A 17426-nucleotide genomic window follows, 5' to 3' on the forward strand; every position below is an offset into this window, starting at 1 on the left:
GTAAGGTTTTTGCATTTACTCCAAAAACGGAGCTTGATTCAAATTTAAAGCCACATGAAGAAAAATTAAAGAAAAGAGTTAATTTTGAGTAGGATGTTAAAGATAAAATGAAAGGTAAAATGAAAGATAAAGCCAGATATAAAGAAGGGGATTTGGTATGGTATAAAAGTGATGTGAGATCTACGCGATCATGGCTCGAAGCGAAAGTGGTAGGAATCAATCCTAATCCTAATACATTTTATATTGACATTAATGGAACTGTTAAATTAGCTAGTAGAAATCAGTTAAAACCTAGAATAGTTAAGAGAGATGATTACATATATCCCAAAATTGGAAATGGAAAAGTTCAAGTGAGGACACATGTTCAGTCTCGGCACTCACGAGGTTTTAGCGCTTGTTCTAGAAGGCAAAAATCCCCTGATGAGCATAAACGAACTGTAAGCGTCGAATCACCATCAGTGGAAATTCGCAATAGAGCAATAGAGAAACCAGATAGGTATGGTACTGGTTTACAATGAAATGATTTAAAACTAAATTTAAGCAGGAAGGTGTTAGGTAGATAAATAAGTCCTCTCGCACCTAAATTAATCTAGATAAGTTAGATGTATCTTGGATTTATGTCATTATATTGTATCAATTGTATTTCCGGTTTATATTGTATAAAAGAGATTGCGTTGAAAGGTTCGACCTCTTTCCCCTTTCGGATATCGAAGGATAAATTTCAAAGTTAAATAGTATAAAATGTTTCGTTGTATAAAACGATAATTATCAATACGAAATGGAAAAAGACGGAAAACTTCCTTTCTTGGATATCGTAGCAATCAGACAAATTGATAGCACAGAAACAGAAATTGAATTTGAAATTTACAGGAAACCAACGAACACCAAACGAGTTATACCTAGCTCATCTAACCACTCCTACCAACACAATATGGCAACTTTCCATCACATGATACATAGGATGAAAACATTACCGTTAAGTCAGCTCGGAAAACAAAAAGCATTTTCCAATTGCAAAACTGAACGTATACAAAGAAAGGACAATCCAGAACATTATTGCCAAGAAAAGAAGACAAGCATACAAAAAATCACTCACAACACTAACACCAACAACACGAGAACTTAAGAGAGTGGTAGTAGAATACGACGAAAATATTAAACGCCCTCTCCGACGAAAAATAAGGAAATTTGGATATGACCTAGCCTACACCAGCCGAAACAACCAGCTCAAAAATAAGTTGGGATCAACTAAAGGCCCGATTGAAGAGCATAGAAAATCCGGGATTTATGTTATCAGCTGCCCACATTGCGAAAAAGTTCACCAGACCGGCCAGACTAGAAAGGAATCTGGAAATACGTACTAAAGAACACTTGGCAGAGGTAACAAAAGCATCAAGAGATGCCGAGAAGTGTCTGACCAGTGCTGTTAGTATTCATCAGCATAACGTTCAAACTTCATGGATTATCAGTCTAACTTATATTGAAAATCTGCTTGCTTTGATCAAACGTACATAATAACTAAATTCAGCAAGCATGAACTTCATGCACGAGAATATAGAATATCAGCGCCCTGTGATATTGTAACAAACTGATATTCACGTTTGAGCAGTGAAAATCAATAAAAAAAATTTATGTTGTGGTTTAGCATCTACTGCATTCAGCTGTTGAAAATAAGATTTTTCTTTTCATTAACTGCATTTAAAATTGTTTTTTAACTTAAGTGAACATCACCTTCTGGATTTGAAAATCACTTTCTCCTGTTCTATTTTCACGATATATTAAATTTGTATACTATGATGAAAATCACAGTGCAGTCATACATACGAAATTCAGAGGCATAAAAAACAATGTATGCTGAGAAAAAAGATTTTCTGTTTTATTTGAATTCGGTGATAATTTAAGGCCCTGGGTCTGACACACCATTTTAGATCAAAAGTGGCAGAGCATATCTTCAACGACAACCATCCGCTGACCATTGACAACGCAAAAGTAGTAAACAACTGCTCTGCGTGGAAGATGGATGTAACGGAGAGTTTAGAAATTTACAAGAGATGCTTCTCCACTTTACTAAACAAAGACCCTGGAAACGGCAACTCTTGGCTTTTCAAATACTTATGTGCCAAACAGCCACGTAGCCAGAGGTGGGGGCCAGGAGCCCTATCTTGGCTCCTAATACATTATATACATATCTTACTGCTTATAAATATAATAAATTACAATACATTTAATGTATTGTAGTTATAAACGAAAAAATATGCATATAAAACAGTTAAAATCAAAATTGGGCCCCCGGGCCCCCCCCTTCTGGCTACGTGGCTGGTGCCAAAACGCAGACAAACAGAGACACACTCAGACGAAACTTCTGGTTAAAAAACTACGCTCTCTTGTTTCTCAGATCCCAGATTTACATCATTCACATAATTCTACTAGGCTTTTTCAGGTTTTACTTAATTCTTCTTAGATTTCAAACTCTTGCATGAGACATTAGCCAAAACATACCACTTAAACTACCTACAATATAATTAGTTTACCTTCACCAACTTTGGTATACCTACACATAGGTTACGTAGTCCTAAACATCAAATTACACATTGCATCAGTGTACCTACACTAATTTTATATACCCACCAGAGCTTAAAATTATCAGTTGATACTCGTAAAATTGAATATCAACTCGCTCGCAATGTAGCTGATAATTATCAACATGAAAATCAATTTCAATACTTAGTCACGATATTATTGGAACAGATAATCATTATTCCATCTCTAAAACTGAAGATCAAATATCAGTATCAACGAAAAGATAATTGATACTCAATACCAAAAATGTCACTTACATCTCGAGGTGGTGATATTTTCACTAAGCGTAGTTTTCACTATAAACGTTTGATTTCAACGCAAGCCGGGAAAACAGTTAACTCAATTTTAAAGTAAATTGTCATTACAAAGCCCACTACAATATGTGGCATCCCAATCCACTAGAATATAAATATTCAATGCAAGGCGCTGATACTGATATTCATATTCACTACAACGGAACTGAAAATGCTATTCAGCTCTGATTTCTTTGTAACGCATTGTGAATTTTTCGAAACGAATATAGAGCAACATCGAAACTCAGCGGTTTGGTTTATCAATGAATTTTTATTTCAGTGATATTCATATTCCTTCTGGGAAAAAAAAGAGTTTTAATATTGCATTGACTCATAATCAATCATTTTGAGTTTCGATAAAGTGATTTTTACCAGCACTCCCACACATAGATTGCGTAATCTTAATTCCTATAAAAACTGTAAAATTGCCTTGGCTAATTTAGTCCGAAAACAGACACTGAGTAAGCCTGCAAGTCATAGGCGAAATACGTATCTGTCAAGAATAAATATACATAGTAGAATTAAATTGGATAAGTTTTCTTTTTATTTAATTTCCAGGTTTCGTCTTCTACTAAGACGCTCCAAAAGCTTCAGTAAATAAACCTTTGTCTTTTGGTTTTTTTCTGGTTTCTAGCTTTTGCGGGCGCATCATTTATTTTTCATTCACATCCACCTGGCCAGATCGCTATAAAATTGGCCTTAAAATTTTCACAACCTTTAAAATCTAAATGTAGAACAAATAAAAATTTGTTTCGATGACGTACTTCTCTTAAGAATGTTAAAATAACATCGCAATTGATGTTAATAAATGGCTCATAATTTTCAAATAAAATCAGTTTGTTTCCCCAAAGTATGTCATTTTTGTCGCATTTTGATATTTATAATTAAAGACTTACCTTGTATGTACGCAGTCTATTGGATTTCCGACGTATTGTCGCGTAGTTACTGCTATCGAGAACGTTACCAAAAGAATTACAGTTGCATTTGTGTGTAGTCGAAAAATTGAGGAATCTGTTTTCACGTGGTTTACCTAAAAAATGAATGATAAATTATACTATCTGTATGCATTAGCGTATTGTTTATTAATACATTCCAAAGACACACTTTTAATCAGTGATGGAAAAGTAGCTTCTAGCTATCAAAAACATATGAGCAATCAGTTTCAGATTTACAGACATTATACCCTGTAAACGATAAATGATTTGTTATGATCTGTACAGATTGTGACAAACCTCATAAAAGATCACCTTCTTATCTTGATCATGTAGAGAAGTATATCAAGTGAATAACCTACGAATGGCCAAAACACAAATAGCATAATATATCTAGAATCGCGAATGGACAAATCACAAAAGGTTGAAAAACAAATATTTAAAATGAATAAAAAAATATGGTGTTAAAACTCCTATCGCACTTAATATTTGTGAATATTTATTATTATAGTTTACCATTCGGCAGGCGAAAAGCTAGAAACCCAAGTTGGTCTCATTATTGATTATCTCATAATTATTATCTCATAATGTCAAAAGCTTTTTACATCAACATAGGTTAAGAACGAGACTTTAAATTGAATTTCAGTAAATGTCCACGGTGGGATAAATCATTTTTTCGAAGTAATTATTTTGGATAGATCGATCATCATATAAGAATGCATGCAAGAATATGATTAATTAGGTTTTATATTTTTACTATCACTTACCGATGATCTGCTCACTTGCATAAATGCATAAACACCTCTTAAAAACTCCATATTACTACTGGATGGTGAGTTGATGGGGGCTCTTTGTTGCGGCCCCCCTTGATTTCTGCGAAAGTAGGATGGCACTCCTTCAACCAGCTGTGTTTTTACTTTCTTGGAAAATGATCTGATAAAGATGAAAAATGTACATTACAAACATTAATTACAACGAATGATAATGAATTATAAACATGATTACAACTTCACAAATTTAACATTTTAACAAAAACACACAATCTCGATATATTTTACATATTGCTAAAACTAATTTACACATAGTTTGTAGAATTTCAGGCAAACAATAAAGCTGAAAACCTATGAATAGAAGATGCAACATTTACGTATACGATATTTAGGAAGCTATATATGTATTATACAGAGTTGTGTCAAATATTTTCTATTGTACAATATATCCTTTTGCCATTCAAAAAGTAATGTGGGAGTATTTTAAATCGCTGCTACTTCATATAACATCAACTACATCCCATGCATACTTTCTCTGTAGAATTCAGCTATTCACACATGTGTCGAGAATATAATTGAGAGGAAACAACACTCCGAATTCGACTTTCCCAGTTTACGTAATAATTTTCTTATTGGCATGCATTAAAGCTTCGAAAGCCAAGTTGAAGGTTCTAGAAAAATTTTGTATAAGGAACATTTTTATCATCATACTATTTTGTTGTCTGGAAAGGAGAATTATGATAGAAGGATAGTAATTATTAGGTTACCGAGAACGACGTTAATGGATAATAATGATACCAACTTTAAAATTTTTGTTATTTGACAAATACTATTATAAATTATGACTTTGGTAGGACTTGCTTTGGCTGAACAGTTGCGGATTTTGCTTGTGTTTGCAAATCAGCAAAAATTTCTGAAACAATTGTTTAAAAGTTATTTAATTCAACATTGAATGGATGAATATTCAGACAATTCAAAATTGTAAACACAGAATAAAAAAAAATCATTTGGCATAAACTGAAATGTGTAGTTTCCCATAACATAGGTAATAGTTACACAATAAAGTTGATCTTAAAGGTATATTTTTACAGCTCAACGGTAATTGTTGAACTATATTACATGCATCTGAACGAAATGATCTAAAAGACCACATAAAAACAGTCTAGATTGATAAAAAGGTCAACAAATATCCTGATGCATGGTAACGCACACTGGACAATTAGTTTTGGTAAAAATACGGACAATTACCAACATAAATTAGACTGCATTGTCCTTAAGTTGGAAGTTACGAGACTAACAGTAAAGTTTATGTTAATATGTTAATGTTGAAAATTATAGACTAAATGAGTTTTCTTGATTGAAACTCAAATTGTTGCATAATTTTAAAATCATTGAATATTGCTGTTTTTCTGATCGCAGTTTTTATATTTTTCAGAAAATCTGAGACTTTTTGCATAACATTAAAAAATCTAACGTTTCTAACGTTTATTTTTGAACTCAGAAACGTTTGCCGAAATTTTTTTTATATATAGTTTGGATTATTTTTAGGACCATTCCAACTCACTAGGGGTATCCCTGCGCAAAAAAAAATATACGGGACTGAAATAAAATATAATATAAAATATAAAATACCAAAAATATCCACGTTTCCAGCCGGTTAACCTTCAATTGATCAACCAAAAAATCAACGCAATCTGCTCAACCGGGTACAGATGTACCCACTTAGTAATTCCATGACAAATAGTGCTCCGAGTTTGCTCAAATTTTGCATATTTGTTCGTTTTTTGAAAATTTATCACCTATATTTTGACGTAGGACTACGTCTTACGGCAAGTTTTGAGATAGGGTGTCATTCCAAAAAATCAAAAAATGCGAGCGTCACGAAAAATGAAAGGTTTTGAGCGCTAATAGCTCAGCGGTTTTCCGATCGATTTTCAATATTCTTACACCAATCGATCGGAAAACCTTCTAAGAATTAACCTAAATGAAGAAAAGTATGGATTCTTGATGTTGAACTATTGAAAAATTGAAAATAATGAACCTATGTTTTACCAAAATTCTCGCTTCGTGATTGGTTGGAAGATTCTTTACGATGATCTAAACCTATACCAATTTGATATCTGTGCTTAGGAAGTAAGCCAAAACAAGTGACCAACTTTCCTCATTTCAACAAGATTTCTTAACACCACGGTTCAACCTAGACCATTTTGATGTCCTTGCTTGGGAAGTACGCCAGAGAAAATAACAAAGCCCCCTCGTGCCAACAAATTTCTTACGAACGCGATTAAACCTAGTCCAATTTGATGTCTGTGTTAGGGAAGTGTGCCAGAAAAAATGACACAAGCTCGCCGTCCCAACAGATCGCAAATTCTTTACTGCGAGACGATTAAACCTAGGCGAATTTGATATCTGTGTTGGAAAAATGTGCTACAGCTGTAGTGTTCGGTTACAATACGACTTTGTATGAATACGCATGCTTGCCGTTTCATTAGAAGTGTAGTGGAAAGATGTGCTGTTGATAAAATAAGATTGAATTGGTAAAATCTCTTCAACGTGGGAAACCATGAATAATAAAAACAATCTTTAATTTCAGTAAGGTAGCAGGAAAGCAATAGTTTGTGTTCTTGATTTTGTTAAATTGTTTTCAAATGCACAATCTTTTGAGAATTGAACGTATGCAATGTTACTACTTTGATAAATGTTACATACAACGCATGTAGCATGTATATATGTTGCATATAGCATGTATACATGAAGAATCGAATGATTACAAGCATGAATACATGCCACTATCACTACAAAGAGACTTGCGTAGTCCTGCGTCACCTATATATGCGGTCGTGTCTTGTACACAACCCCTCTGATTTTTTATTTGGCGCTTAGGGATCCCCTTTCCGACTTAGGGTGGTTCCAAAAAGCGTCACCCTTGCCATGAGACCATTTTTTTTTAAATCATAACTTTTGATTCACTCGACTTTTGATTTTTACAGCAAATGAAAGATATGATGATGAACTTTTAAGAAATTTTGTTACCTAAATGAGCATTCTGTGAAAAATATTGGATCGAAACCCAAATTTTTGCATACTTTTAATATCATTGAAATTTAGTGTTTTCATGTTGTAACACTTAAAAAGATCCCAGTTTTTATATTTTCTTCTGAAAGTCTGTGTTTTTTTACATAACATATCAAAATTTGAGAAACGTATCTTTTTTTGTTTTGGAGATACAAATTTTTAAAAAAGTAACTTCAATCATTTTTAGGACCACCCTAACTCACTAGGGGGTACCCTAGTAAAAAATAAAAAAATTGTGATATAAAATTTTAAGAAAAGGAACAAGTACACAAAGTTTGAACTAAATCGGATCACTCTTTATAGTGGAATTGAATCAAAATCGAAGTATTAGACTTGACGGTCCAAAACTAAAAAAATTTTTTCAACATGTTTCTAAATAAATGATTGAATTTATTCAAATTCGTCTAAATAACGAGGAACAGGAGCTCTTAGGCATTATTTCAAAAAGAACATGCCGAAATCGGAGCATGAAATATGAAAAGGGTACAGATGTACCCGGTTGATCAATTGAGGGTCAATTTGGAACAGACAAGCGGCTGTTTTAAATTTTTCAGAAGCGGTAAAATGACATTTGACAGATAAAAACAACAACAAAAGATGCTGGAATTCTTAAAACTAGCACTATTCCTTCAGTAGGCGGATTTTTGAATATTAAATATACTACCCAATCCGTTTAAACCAAAATTGCTTTAATTTTATCATTTGAAGTTTAATTTGTATTTCTCATATACAGACATATTGCATAAACAGACGAAACGGGGAAATCGAACTATCCATCCGTTTGTTTCCATCAAGTACCCTTTTGTTGATTTTAAAGGAGGATAACAGGTATTGACATCACCGCTGTAGATCAATTTCGCTGGTCCAAATTCTGTATAACTCTGTTCTAAATATAAATTACTGTAGAAGATGCTCTGAAGTTTGACATATAAAAGCGACATCAAAAACGATCAAATTTCTAAAATCTTTTTCTTATTTATCTTCATTTTCTTCAATAGGCTGACTTTTCAGCATTGTCAATATATCAACCAAGCCATTTTAATGTAAAATTGCTCCGACTTTATTTTTTGAAGTTCAATACGCATTTTACGTATCTGGTATAAACAGACGAAAGGGCGTAAGTTTATTTATCGGATTGCTTTTGCTGATTTCGCTATAGCAAATATTTACATCACCGCCAGGGATACCAGATTTGCAGATTTGTCTGCAAATTGCAGATTTTTGGAACGGTCTTGCCAGGGGTGTGAAATTGTCAAAATTTAGCGGACTAAACATCCATGGACGGCGACAACTTGGAACCAGCCAGTATACCGAAAATAACAGCTAAAATTAGTTAAATTATAGCTAAAAGGCTGTGTTTAACTGCTTTCTAATTAGTTTCAGTAGTCTTAAAATCGATAAACCTTCAAGTAGGCACTAGAACCAAAAGTACCAAAACCAATGAGTGGGACATGTACAATGCATGTAGTTTGACAGCCACACCACCCCGCTGGGTCTTGCAGATCATTATAAATTTGCAGATATTTGCAGTTTTTATGACTTTTATTGTTTTGTTGCAGATTTTTGTTCGAAGCTCTTTAAACTTTCACAGACTTCCTAAAAAAGTGTGCAGATTTTCGCCGATTATTTTCAAACCAGAAAATTCGAGTAGCCGGAAAACTGCTCGATTTTTCCGGTTTTCGAGCAGTTGCAGACATTTTTTTAGAAAATATGGCATCTCTGATCACCGCAGTAGTTTGATCTGCATTGAAGACCGACAATTGAAAAAGGAATAATTCAAACAAAATGTAAACAAACCCCTTGAGGGATTTTTTTCCTAGCTAGTCCAACAAATAATAACCTTCATTAAATTTGTTTACATTTGGACTTAGACTGAGATCGTAGCAACTGGCCCTGCAATTGTCCCGTACTCTAACAGCTAGCTGCGAAGTTTGTCGTATAAAAACAGAAGGGCAAGTTTCGATAACGGAATGTAGCACCTAGGCTTTGCTTTGCTTTGCTGATCTAAATATAGACTACCGTAGAAGATGCCCTTATACAGTAACTTTTTGATGACAAAGCAAAATCTAAGTACCATATTTTATTTTCGGAACCTGGCTTTCTGTTTTCATTAGACACATTTCTCAGACAGTAGTTAGAGTACGGGCTAATTACGAGGCTATTGTAGTCCTATTGCCTATAGCCTATAAAAGAAGTAAAAGCAATATACCTAACTTCTATTAGATATTAAGGGGGCATAGTACTTCTTCAATTCTAAAAAATCGAATTTTTTTTATTGTTTATATCAAAAGATTAACATTTTTAGCATATGCGTTTGAAGCCATTTCGATGAAATCCAAAAAATGACAAAGTTACAGTTATTTGTACCGCGCATGTCTGGAACGATTGCACTGCGCATAAAAACTTCAATGCCGTTTTTCTCGGAACCAGGTTTACAAAGTCGGTACCATAAATATCTCAAGAATGGCTCAAGCGATTCTCTAGCTTCTTTTTTTGTTTCAAAGGTTATAAAATTGTCTTTGACCCATCCTTTTTTCGATATTGCAATTTATGTTTTTTTTAGAAAAGTTTAAAGTCAATTTTTCGTCAAACCCGAATCGATTCGCCTTTCGCGTTATCAAGAAAAAAATATTTGAAATAAGGCCAAAAATATGGTGTAAAAAGTACTATACCCCCTTAAGTGGCTTTCGTATACAACACAATGATCGTATTGCTGAGACATGATTGTATTTATTGTGATAATCCGTTTTTCGTTTACTACTGATTACAGATTATACTACAGATCTTTCAGAAAATATTATTGCCCTTTGCATTGAAAGTTGGATTTTGAGCACACTTGTTCAGTCATACATTTTGTAGGTGAGAAAAGCTGCCAAAATTTCGTGGAAAAACCCATGAATCTTGGTTGATTCCTATTTGAATTCTAATGCTTAAGTAGAGTTGTTATCGACGCTACGAATAATATAAAAATAGTTTCTAAATACATAATTCCGCGCATAATTCATAATTTTAACAAATATGCAGCATATATGAAATAAATGAAAAATTAAATACTATTTGCTTTTCCTACAACTGGTACTGGCGCCACTGCTCAATCAAATGTCAGCTCAGATGGGAGAGTTGTAATGATGGGAAATGCCGATCAAAATCTATAACGATTATGGATCAAGTTTTCTTATCGTTAATAATTAATAACGATAATATGACAGTATAAGCAGAAATACGTAAGAAATAGAAAAAAAAAGTTAAAATAATAACAAGCCAAGAAGAAGATTTCACTTTAAACCCTCCAATTTTCGATACTCTTCCGTGACGATAAAGTTTGATGGTATTATCGATATAAGATTACTAGCGATATTATCAGTAGCACACTTTTCATCACAGTTTTGAAGGTTGCACTTTATAACTGTGCAGTCCAATTGAGTGCGAAGAGCGCAATACAAAACTTTGAGACTTTACCCTTCTTAATCGAAAGACTTCGCAGCCGGTTATTAGAGCAGAAATAATTACGGAGCTAGTGCAACCCTTCTATGGTTTTATTTAGCACACCATATTGGCATCTCTATATCGAACTGCAGTAAGTGACAGCAACTGAATGTCCCGGGCTCTAGAGTGACTGTATACAGAGTGGCGACAATGTCAAAATTGGAATGATAAATATCTGTCAGTGTCATTCCAATCGAGCAGACGACCTGTCCAACGCGTATGCAGGAAAGAGAAAGAAAAACCTTGGAAAAACCGCATTGCATACATTTGGGATGACTTGTCGCCACTCTGTATATAGTCACTCTACCGGGCTCAAAATTTGACTGCGGGTCCAAAACAATGTCGAGTAAAACGTAGCGACGAAGTGCTATCTCATTTCTGCTCACGCTATCATGTTGGCACCCAAAACATAGTTGCTTGCGAATGGGGTGATCTAGCCAGGGGGGATCTATTGCTGTCAAATTCCTTACATGTGTGCGTTACCGCAGATGGTTTTTGGTCCATGACGTTTGTACTGTCATAGACCAAACGGCTTATGATTGATTTCGAGCCAGGGGACTCGCAACTCTATTTTTGTCTGCTGCAGTTGACAGAAACTCAAACCCAAACACGCAGCGCAATTGTCGTTTGTATTGTTTTGATCCCGATAATGCATTTATCTGATTTTTAGCGTAAATAAAACAAATCGGTAAGAAAAAAAGTAGCAAGAGCGGCATTGAAAATTATGGTCACCTGCCTGCCCCTTCATATGTGAGTTTCACAATTCCTTACCGATAGATCCCCCCTGGATCTAAGTAGCAACACCGCACAGAACAGAAGTGGAAGTAGGAATCCAAACACGTACATGCTACTGTCTATAGATACTACTGTGTTACCTGACTCACTGCGAATATGCGTTGTGTCCGCGGGATCGTGTTGGTTCGAAAGGTTTCGAAAAATATCGCCCTTGTATCGAAAATATCGTTAATTTTGATTACTAAAAATAACGTACTTAAACGTTATATTTCAAGTACCAGTAGTACACGCTTAAAAAATTTGACCCACTTTCACGAAAAGTGGAACAGCTCAAAACATGCGTATATTTTACACACTATTTTGAGTAACTCTTACTCCTTTTATGAGTTACACCGTAGAAGCTCATTAATGAGCAATATTTACTCAAAAATGAGTGCCATTTCACCCAAAACTGAGTAGTACTTACACAAATTACGAGTAAATTTAACTCAGTTATGAGGTCGACCTAAACTACTCAGAATTGAGAAATTGCCACTACTCATATTTTTGGGCTGTTCCACTTTTTGTCAAAGTGAGTCGGTTTTTACTCATTTTTGAGTTGAAAGTTACTCGTTTCTGAGTTAATCTTATTCATTCGCGGGTTAAATTTTTTAAGCGTGTACGCAATAATTGTATTGTGAAACTGAATTGTTCTTTGTGCAACTTTTTACAAATTAAATGCAATAACAAAAGCACCACTTATAAAAAATCGTTTGTTATTAGGGCTGTCTAACCGGTAGTACCGGTAGTACCGAAACCGGTAATACCGGCCAATTTTTGGATACCGAAATACCGGTTTTGGAAAAGCAAAAAACCGGTATTTCCGGTATTTTCTAATCTGCTTGTTTTTTCCAATTCCTTATTGGAATAAGAACTAAATTTAATAAAAGAAAATATACTCTTAGAAAAACAACTTGGTGTTAATGCCGACGAGATTCTTCGACTACTAGCAGTGAAGAGAGTGAAATTGTGGGCCAAATAATTATAGCTCTTGAACCCGTTTAAGGTACATTAGAGTAACTTTGCTGTAAAAATGTTTTATTGTATGAGCCAGACGTCGCGTTTCAATTTATTTTTGAACAACTTGATATTCAAAAGCCACCAAATTATTCGAAGCTCTCAAATAACGAATTTAGGAAACAAGATCAGGGCCCAGAAACGTCACATACAATAGTAAATGGTTATTCAACAATGAAGTAATCAAGCTTCAGTTTCAACAGAAGCAGCGCCGCTTCGTTTCAAAACTGGCTTCAATCAGCGTCATTGAAACGATTTTCACTTCATCATGACGACCGATTTTAAAGTTTCATTTGTATTTCTCTATCAAATAGTCAGAAAAAGGTCAGCCTAGACTTTGAATGCAATTGAATTGATTTTGAGTAACATTTCCTACAATTTAACGCATATTATGATTAATCTGCACAACATCGACAAATGGTGCCTGACTTTTAATCGTCGTCATTTGACATAGTCAGTAGCTTCAGCTGAAACTTGCTTGAAACGTTCTGTTCAACAAATGAAACAAGTCGCTTCAGTATGAAAGCGAATAGAATTTGGAATATTTTTCAAGTCTTTTGAGTGATACAATGATTAAACAAGGAGATGAAATCTGCATCTCACTATCTTCGAATAGGGGATTTGATAACAAAGACGAGAAGGTATTTGAGAACGATGATGAAGAGGATGACGTTTTGCAGGAGTTCCGGTTTGGGGATAGAGAAAAAATTGTTGAGATGCTGTAGGAGACCGGGGTATTAATTATGCTGGAAGCTACAATACAAGATATTTAGTAAATAATTAAAGGTGGGTTTTCCTACTATAAATTGGAAGCAATGGAAGGAAAATTCCTGATGTGCTTAGAGCCGTTCGCCAGACATCGATGATAGCGGAAGTTTTTTCAATTGTTGGAAGTGTTGGCAATAAAATTCCTTCTAGTAAGGGAACTAAATTGCTAAGAGTATTATATCTGCTTAAATTCTACTTTGGTAAGCAACAATACTGTAGCTAAAGTTTCAAAAAGAAAAGATTTATTGAAAAACATCGACATTTCTCTTGATTTCGAATAATCTGCCAATACCGGTTTTTTACCGGTATTACCGGTATTTTCTACGCCAATACCGAAATACCGGTTTTCACCAAAAGCGCCCAATACCGACAGCCCTATTTGTTATAGATATTAACTGCATATGCGTCATAAACGAATAAAACGCATGGTTACGTTTTATTTCAATAATACGCATATTCGCAGTGAGTCAGGTAAAACAGTCAGTCACTTTTTTCCACGAAAACACACGAACGCATACGAATGCACACGAAAGCATGTGAAAGCTGCTATGCGATTGGCAGCGGGCGTTCTGCTTATATTGCTGTTATTCGCTTCTATGCGAAAACCTTCCCAAAGAAAAATAAAAACAAAAAAGACTCTGTTACCAGTTTTGATCGCCGAATCGTTCGGACTTCCACTTCTGTTCTGTGAACACCGTCCAGTCGTATGGCTTGTTAGACCAGCGTCGTACCTAAAAGCCAACGGGGACGTTTGTTTATTTAGTACTAAATGGCAAAAATATGGATATAAAACAATTTGAGTCAAAATATGAAATAAATCTCACATTACCATACGTAACGCGCCCGTTTAAAAAACTATAATTTCCCCCGTTGGCAAGAGTTTTTGCACTTCACTTCAGCCATCTGGGTCATCTGAGCCAAACCTCTTCCCAGTAAGATATTATATTTGCAGATGAGTCCAAATTTAAGATCTTTGACTTAGATGGTAGTCGTTTTGTATGGAGAAAGCCAAATGAAAAACTAAAATTTACATTTATTGTAAAAAATCTGAAAGCAATGGTAAAACACGGCGGGGGTGGAGTGATGGTATGGGGGTGGTTCTATGCTAAAGGTGTTGGCAGTTTAGTCTTCATCGATGGTATAATGGATCAAACAGTCTATTTGGACATTTTAAAGCAAAATTTGAGGCCAATTGCCAACAAAATGGGATTTAGTCAAAGGTTCAAGTTTCATCATAATAATGACCCACAGCACAAAGCATTTAAGGTATGCACATGGTTATTTTACAACTGCTCAAAAGTTAACCTTTAGGAATATTTTGAAAAAAAGTTAGAAACCATTAGATTTTTAACAAAAACGAATGGAACTAAATTCTCACCGAATACAGGAAAAAACTTAATAAAAGCATTCCAAAATGACTAAAGGCAGTTGTAATGAGCAAGAGATACCATACTAAATAATAATCCTTGAAATTAGGCCATAACTGCGAAATCAAAACTGGCAAGTCTAGTCCTGCACGACTATAAATTTGAGTGGATTTTTGCTTGCGCTAATTTATAATTTTTTTTTCTGATAAATAAAAACCATTTTTCCAAGACCAGATATCATACCTTAATATTAACATTTGACACTGATTCTACCTAAATAATATGTCTCTGAAACCTCCGTTAAACTTGCAAATGAAGAAAGACGAATTCTGCATGTTGGCTACGAATACGAGTTTGTATCACTGTATGGTGAGGATAAGTTTAACTTTTTGTCATGAGCAGAAATGGCCAAAAATCATTACCCAGCCAGCCCAACACGTACGTGCGAAAATTATCGTAATTATTTCTTAACGAATTCGAAATCGTAAACTAAACATAATGAAGTACACACAACTCGATACAACAGCGTTTACAATAATAGTAGCTGACAAACATACGATATACAACACCTGCCAGCACTAGTCTATGGTAAAAACTACCGAGACAAAAATTTAATTTCAATTAAAAGAATGTGTCACAATTTTCACTACTTATTATGTATTGAAGAGTCACCGATAACTACAAAAAATAAGAAAATGTTTGGCCCAAAAGTGCCTCACTCTAGCTCAGCTGGTTACGCACTATTCGATATTAACAGAAGGGGTAATTTGCCAATTGTTGTCCACCTCACGTTTTATAAATAATATTTGAAAATATCAATGTTACACAAGTTCTGGCTATGACTTCTGACTTCTGGTAACATTGATATTTTTAAACATTATTGTAAAAAACGCGAGGTGGATAATAATTGGCATATTACCCTATTTCTACAATAAAACGCATTTTGAAAGTTTCTGCATGTCTTGTAGCACCAGTCAATTTTAGTTTACTGGTTTGAAATTGTAACGCGAACGTTAACTTATTTAACAAACTTGCTCAAAACATAAAATATTTGTCATTGAACGTATAACTTTAACTAAAAGTTCAAATAATAATGAATGAATCTAGGTTTGTTCGTATTAACTTGTCCAAAATCTGTTATAGTCTCGATATTCTGATTGTAAGTCAATTTGGACGCCCTCGTGCGTAAATTGTTACCCTTCTAGGGGGTGACATTGTGCCAAAAACATAAAGTTAAGGTAAATGCCAAACAGTGAACAATACACATAAATATCAATATTAAGGAGTTCGAATGGGGCCGTCCATTTGGTTCATGGATTCATTGACTATAAGAGGCAATGGGTAGGCCAAAAACAACGCATCATACAGAATATATGGACCAAAATAACCCGGGAATGTCTGAAATAATGCTGAAATATATCTTTTATTTATGCGCGAGAAACTTGGACACACTATTCATATGCGTATATTTAATTTTCATGTGTACTTTCAGGCAGATTTGGTTTTTATATGGCACATAAAGTGATATGGATTTTCATATGGAACTTTACTATCAATTATGTGCAGAATATTTTGATTGTAGGGCTAACAAAACGGAAATGTAGGGAGGGGGCATATCCTAAAGGATCTTATCTATTTTATCATTAAACAAGGCTAACCATTACTTCGTTCAAAAACCCGTGGCCACAGCACATGTGAGTGAGGGGACCCCACTCCCCTTCACTCTAAAACAGTCAGTTTATGCACGGTATAACATATTTGTCTTATGTTACAGTGTTTATTCAAAGGGTCTGAAATTTCCAGGGAAAAAGTAAAAATTAGTTAAAGTTATTTAGTAGACCTACGATGCTGTTTGCTCCAAAATAGATAACGCAATCTAATCTATCAATATATTGTGCCCGGTAGTAAAGAATGTAAGTGTTCTGGTTTATACTGACGTATTTTGTTGTATATGTGAAATCCACAAACTGGATCGATTTTTATAGTTTGGCAAAATTTCACCCCCGCACTATGGGGCAAAACCCGAAAAAGCTAGGAGAAAACCTCAAAATTTTCATTTGTGATATTCTGTCTAACTTAATATTCTACGTATAGTAGATATATAATCTATAAGAAATATGCATAACTTGTTTTAATAAGTGTTTTTTCAATAGGCATTAAAGAAGGTGAAACACAGTGTTGGGGATATGAAAAAATAAATATCATTTAATCTTTAAGTATGTAGCTACCATGCTGCTTAAAGTTCTATACTTTTAAAAGACAATTCACATTAAAGGGATTATAAACTAATAGTTTAGATGATATATAGACAAATTTTTTACTAGTAGGCTTTGTTCTGACGAAGTGTTTTAGAACAAAAAATTT

At 34.3% G+C, this 17426-nt stretch overlaps 1 protein-coding gene across 1 annotated transcript in view; it reads right to left on the minus strand.

Annotated features, from left to right (window-relative positions):
* LOC128742126 (innexin shaking-B) overlaps positions 1 to 17426 on the minus strand; it is a 195732-nt gene that overhangs the window by 126823 nt on the left and 51483 nt on the right. Inside the window, exons 2-3 of the mRNA XM_053838349.1 lie at positions 4573 to 4738; positions 3770 to 3903 (exon numbers count right to left, since the gene is read on the minus strand). Of these exons, the coding sequence (XP_053694324.1) occupies positions 3770 to 3903; positions 4573 to 4738 (300 nt within the window). The remainder of the gene's footprint in view (positions 1 to 3769; positions 3904 to 4572; positions 4739 to 17426) is intronic.

The sequence above is a fragment of the Sabethes cyaneus genome, chromosome 3 (assembly GCF_943734655.1).
Source record: "Sabethes cyaneus chromosome 3, idSabCyanKW18_F2, whole genome shotgun sequence".
Taxonomy (NCBI): Eukaryota; Metazoa; Arthropoda; class Insecta; order Diptera; family Culicidae; genus Sabethes; species Sabethes cyaneus.